Raw genomic sequence first — 5,812 nt, forward strand, 5'->3', positions numbered from 1 at the left:
TCAGGAGGACCACACCCCAAATTTCCTAACATATTTCTGCCAGTAATATTACTTAAGAATGTTCTGAACTTAACTCCTGCATTGAGTCCCTCAAGATGAAGATGTTGAAAAGGTCCCGCCAGGTGGATCCTTATGACATTATGAGTCAGGCTTCCAGACGAGCGAAAGCACAGCATTAGCCATGACACGCGCGTGAAGCCGTCTGCCACTTCTCGGGATGCTCCTGCCGAAACATTTTATGTGTTGAACTGTCCCAACCGGCTCGTGATCATGACAGGTCCTTTCTCTTACAAGACACATTTCTTAGGAATTACTAGCTATGTCCTAGAGAATGTGGTCGTTATGACTGAGGGAAGTATTGCTGTGGCTGTCTCAGATGGAAATGATATTTGTTCGAAATTAATCTCAGCCTCAAAAAAGCAGGTTATAGAAGAGATGAAAGCCAGGAGTTTCTTACTTTAAGTACTGTTTGCAAGAAGAGAACAGCTTCCTCGCTTTCAGGACCCAGTCTTGGGAGTATTAGTTGTGCCCCAGTGGTAAAGCTGATTCAGTTTCATTTGTGGGTCTCAATTCCACATGACTAGATACTGCTATCTTCTCACTGAAGAGGATTGGGGGAGCTTCTGTATAAGCTAAGGATGCTTGCTTACCAAGAGTTAGATAAATTTTAAAATGTAAAAGATCAATTTGATTTATTGTAAAAAATAAATTTATGTTGCTACACATTTAAAGCTTTTGGCAGGAGGGGGCAGGGAATGTCAAAATGCAGCTCTTCCAGTCACTTGGCTACAGGTCTGAAACAACTTGCTGAATTACTCTATTTTGCATAACGAGTTTATTTTTAAAGGCATATAGACAATAAACAGAGTAAACATGTAACCAGATCTGTTCCATTAAGCTCCAGTTTCCGAACTTTTTTTAGTTAATAATCGTCATCTTCATCAGAATCCATTACTTTTCTTCTGTTGAACTGGGGGGAGATTAAATGAGCATCATGTTAGAACATGTTTAAAAAACTGTAACTCAGATTTCCTGAGAAGAAAAACATCTGTCTTCTGTAGTAAGATGCTTCTGTGCGTCTTAAAACAACTCGGTGAGCTAAGAGGGTGGGGATGGGAGACAAGAACCTCACATCCCCGACAATAGATTCATGAGCATTTTTTCCAAAATGGCCTGTTACAGAATGAAAGCGTCTGCGGGTTAAGACACTTTGATATGGTGGATATACGTCCAACACGAACATTGCACGTCCTTTCGCCACGTGGATTTGAGGGGTACTTACTTTAACTGTCGTTTTCTTTTCTGTTTGTTGGCTTACTTTTTCAAGGATTTCTATTAAACCTTGTTCTGATACCTAGGATAACCAGAAGGAAAAGCAGGACTTTTTTAAAGAAAGAATTCAAAGTACATGGATATTAAGAACATCTTTCCCTCACTAATTCACACCCGTGTGCAGACCCCTCTGCTGCCCTGAAGGAATCACGGACCCTCACCTCCCACACACGTGTGCCTCCTGGTGGGAGGGGCCCCGGGGAAAGGACTGATCGGATTGGCGGAGGGTGGCAGGTCTGGCAGTGCAGGTGGGCTTCACAGGATATGCTGCTCGGCATTATGGCAGCACAGTGACCAGCCCAACTCTGCCCTGCACTGGCAGGATGTTCACTGGCGTTATGGATAGCCTTGTTTCCAGTGTAGGAGCAGTTTCAGCTAGTAGACTGTCAGTCATCAGGCCACACAGACACCAAGGCACCACAGAGAGGGAGGGAGGGGAGAGGCCAAGGATGCTAGGAGGGCAGTTAACGTAGCACACATGCTGGGCATGGTGAGGCTCTCCTTTAAACATGTCCTCACAGGACGCCTCTGCAAGAATTCCATAATCTGATGTATATAAAATCCACCTTTGGAAGGTTTTGATAAAACAGGGTGACATACCTTCCCACTTAGTTGTCCATATCTTGCCATCTGAATAAGGTAATTTTCTACTGCTTTAGATTTTTCAGGCTTTACAAGTGCTAAGTTACTTACTAAAACAAAAAACATATGCAAAAGGTGTTAAAACTACATGCAGTATTGCACCTGAAAGCTATGTCTTGACACTTCCAAGGACTGCACAGCCTGCACATATGCCTCCCAGTGAAGCAGTAAGGACACAGTACTGTCGCCCCTCAGAAACACAAGTCCTGTCACATCAGGCTCAAAGCCACATGGAGGCAGTGATGGGACCTAAATTAAACTTGGTAAACTCAGTACCCAGCTCCTCTTACCCCTGCCCCGTGAAAGGCAATTTGTCTATTAGCATGCAGTAGTGATGGAGATACAACCACAGCTGCCTCTTTAAAACTCAAATAGGAAGATACTAGTTGATTCTGATTGGCCCATTGGACTCTCTGGTTTTTATTAAGAAAATCCCAGACTCAGACTGCAGTGTACCTCTAAGCCCTACTTGAATACCAGCAACACTCTGTGACTGACACTGACCAAGACCTGTTTCCTGTGAATTTTATCAGATGTATACCTAGAGGATATTGCCTGGGTTAGGAGTAATTTTCACAATAAAACAGATTTTTCTCTAGGTTTACAAAACAACTTTTTACAGTGACTCAAGTAATTTAGGTTAAACAAATAGTTAGATAGCAACAACTGTATGTCTGTCTTACAAAAAGCCAATTTTTGTAGCAAACAAAAGAAACTGAAGATGCTTACACCTGGCCCGTGCTGACTGATCCAGAACTTGGGCTAAGATACTGTTTCTCATTTCTGCTTCCCTACAACAAAAAAACACAAACAAAATTAAAACGAAGCTCTCGGCATGTCTTGTCAAAAGCACACAGAAGTCGGTCACATATCCACAGACAGTGGATGCTACAGTGGGTGCCCTGCTCTCAAAGGAAGAACTTCCATCGTGAAGGTGTAACCCTACCAGGACGCAGGGGAACTGGGGCTTCAGTGCAACCACCACTGCCAATGACTTAGGAAGTACTGAGTGAGCAACACGTTCTAGAAACATGCAAACATGCGATAGGGATTCAGGCATTCAGAAGACCAAGGGCTAATCCATGTGACCTCCTCACAATAGATACTGAGCCCCAGGCAGGCTCTGTGACAGAAACACAGGCAGCTGTGGCCTCACCAGACCCACAGCCTATGTTTCAAGATGCTAGGTTAACTTTGCAACTATCCTTGTTTCTTACTGTGACTCAAGTAGCAGATTCCCACCTCCCTGCCCCCGATAAATAAAGCCCTTTAATACACGGCTTGGAGGGACAACAGCAGGGATGCTTTGGCTCCGTTAGAGGGAGAGCTGGAGCTGGCTGTGCCCAGTGCTGAATCCCTTCGTTCATGGTATGTGACTTTAAAGCTCACTTCCATAGCCCACTTCCAGGTCTGGAGTAGCTCAGCCCTGCCACTAGCTACTGTAACTGCATTCACTGAACAGAAGGTGTCAGCAATGTTTAGATACACTATAGCAGGCATCTGTCTAATGAACAGCCATCATCAGTACCAGGCACACGAGGCAACCCTGCAGAGAAGGACTGCAAGGAAACCTGCCTGCTCCTGGCCCTGAGTGCAGGAAGGAAAGAAAATTGGTCCCGTGGGAATTTCAAGAATCTCAACTTGGAGCTTAGGCTCTGCAGGGTTGTTACTTGAACCCACACTCCCAGGGTGGTAGCTTTAACTTAAGAAGTCTCAGGATGTGCCCAAGTGGCAGCAGAGGCTGAGGCTTTTATACCCGACCCCAAATTCAAATGCCAAACTGTGAAAAAAAAAAGTCCATCTTGGAATAAATGAAAACCAGGTAGTTTTACTTCTTTTTTGCATCCCCGATTCCTTTCTTCTTAATTTCCTCTCCTCGACCCGGCCAGTTTCTGGAGGCCCAGCCCCCTTGCCTGACACAAAGTGTTCAGCAAGTATTTGCTGAAAGAATGATGGAGTTGGCAGGTGGCCTGAGGGGAGGAGGGAGGCTGGGCCTTGATCCAGAGCCATAGGATTTGTTCCCCAGGATGAAGAGGAAGCAGGAGGCAGCAAACAACAGTATACTCAGAAATTGTTTTACCACCAATTTTAAAGTAGTGGTGAGATAGTATAATTGATATTCGGTCATAACCTTGCCCCCGAGGGACAGTGTTTATCACTAGTAGGATAAAAGAAGAAAACATTGTATTCACTAAGTACTTTTACACCTCACTACCACCTCCAGGAGGAGCTTCTGTGACTTTGCTCATTTTAACAAAATCACAGCCAGGGAAACAAGCACTCATCACAATCCAAGTTATGGGGTTTCCCTAGACTTTTATTAAACAGTAAAACGACCCTGATAGTCACGGCTGAAAGCGCAGCCTACTATAATAACCAGACATGTGCACGTCTGTCAACACCAGCCCGCTCCAAGCGCCGATTTCCACTTCTCACCTGTGCTTTGCTTCCTGTTGTGCTGCATCGCCAGGATCCTAAAAAAAATCATAATTGTTGCCATTACAATGCATCTCCCAGAAAGGGATGGAGGCAAACTAGAAAGGCTTGGTTTGGAACATGCACCAAGCCAGCAATGGTTTCCTAAAGTTAAGGGAAAATCACTGGGAAGGAGAATCTGGGGCTTCCAAAGTCACAATGGGATGGAATATTCGGGCGCACAGACAGCACCTGGGCAGGAAGGTCGTCCCTGCACAGCCCCTGCCTGGGCATCAGGTGTCCCCAGACCACCGCACCTTGGTGTCAGGACCTTCAGGGTCACCTCAGGGCTCCCCACCACCACCACAGCGCCCTGGGATGTCCGGACCCCCAAAGGTCACCTCAAGGCACCCCAGACCACAGCGCCCTGGGGGATGTCAGCATCCCGAGGGGAACCCCCAGAGGTTGGCGTTCCCTCAGTTCACCCCAGACCATGGCGCCCTGGGGCGTCAGGATCTGAGGCATAAGGACCCCGAGGGTTACTCAGGGCAGCCCCCAGAACACGATGCCCCGGGCATCTGGACCTCGAGGGTCACCTAAGAGCACCCCCAGTGTCAGGGTCGCCTCTGGGCACCCCCAGACGTCTGCGCCCCGGGCCATCAGGACCCCGAGGGTCACCTAAGGACACCCCGGTGTCAGGGTACCCCCAGATCTCGGCGCCCCGGCACGGAGCCCCCGCTGTGCGTCCGAGGTGCCCGATGGCCCAGGCTCCCGGCACCTGCTCCCCGCGACAGTCCCTGATTCTATCGAATTGCGTTCAGCTGGGTCCGATCGAGGGCCCGAGCGGGGCGGGCAGGGGGAGTGAGGCAGCCGGGGACTAAGGGGCGAGCCGGCTCGGCGAGTCCCCCTGTTCCCCGGCCCGGCAGGCTCGCGTGTGGCCGGTGTCCACCACGCGATGGGGACACGGGCAGCCAGGCGCCGGGGCCGCGCCCTCCTCCTCGGGCGAGGGCGGCGCCGGGCGCACTCACTCCGTGCTTGGCCTGCAGCTCCGCCAGCCTCTGCTTCCTCAGCGCCTCCAGCTCCTCGTCCGCCATGGCGCGCCCGTGAGGGAAGCGAGAAGCCGCCGGACACTCGCTCCCGCTCACTTCTTCTAGAAGAGCTCCCGCAGCCCCTCAGCGTGAGCGCGGCCCGGGCCACTGCGCAGGCGCGCGCAGCTCCCAGGCGTCACCAATCCACCCCGGAATCGCCTTCAGGTCGCCCGTCAGAAGTCCGATTCCGCGATCGGTGTTTGGGGTTCCCGAATGGAGGTGTCGGGGCGTCGTGGGGCTGCGTTTTGGGAAGAGAGTGAACGCTTACGGCGCCCACAAGGGCAATAAGTGAGTTGTCCAGCAAAGGGTCAGGCGTCAGGCGAGGAGCCAGGCCA

The 5,812-nt window shown here is 49.7% G+C and overlaps 1 protein-coding gene across 1 annotated transcript; it reads right to left on the reverse strand.

Moving 5' to 3' along the window:
* Window positions 1–816: 816 nt before the first annotated feature.
* PDCD5 (programmed cell death 5) lies at window positions 817–5,570 on the reverse strand. The gene is made up of 6 exons (XM_040976488.1): window positions 5,418–5,570; window positions 4,411–4,448; window positions 2,704–2,765; window positions 1,933–2,024; window positions 1,283–1,354; window positions 817–970 (listed from the first exon to the last, which is right to left on the reverse strand). The coding sequence occupies exons 1-6, from the start codon at window positions 5,481–5,483 to the stop codon at window positions 923–925; spliced, it is 378 nt and encodes a 125-aa protein (XP_040832422.1). The 5' UTR covers window positions 5,484–5,570; the 3' UTR covers window positions 817–922.
* Window positions 5,571–5,812: the final 242 nt, after the last annotated feature.

The sequence above is a fragment of the Ochotona curzoniae genome, unplaced genomic scaffold, assembly GCF_017591425.1.
Source record: "Ochotona curzoniae isolate NIBS_2020 unplaced genomic scaffold, NIBS_Ocur_1.0 contig_2699, whole genome shotgun sequence".
NCBI lineage: Eukaryota > Metazoa > Chordata > Mammalia > Lagomorpha > Ochotonidae > Ochotona > Ochotona curzoniae.

Excerpts from the sequence above, each read along its gene's own strand:
- PDCD5 (XM_040976488.1), bottom strand. The coding sequence starts at position 5,483 with ATGGCGGACGAGGAGCTGGAGGCGCTGAGGAAGCAGAGGCTGGCGGAG. Across the intron at positions 4,449-5,417 it reads AGCTGCAGGCCAAGCACGGA|GATCCTGGCGATGCAGCACA; the intron begins GTGAGTGCGCCC and ends GATTTTTTTTAG. Across the intron at positions 971-1,282 it reads AAAAGAAAACGACAGTTAAA|TTCAACAGAAGAAAAGTAAT; the intron begins GTAAGTACCCCT and ends ATCTCCCCCCAG.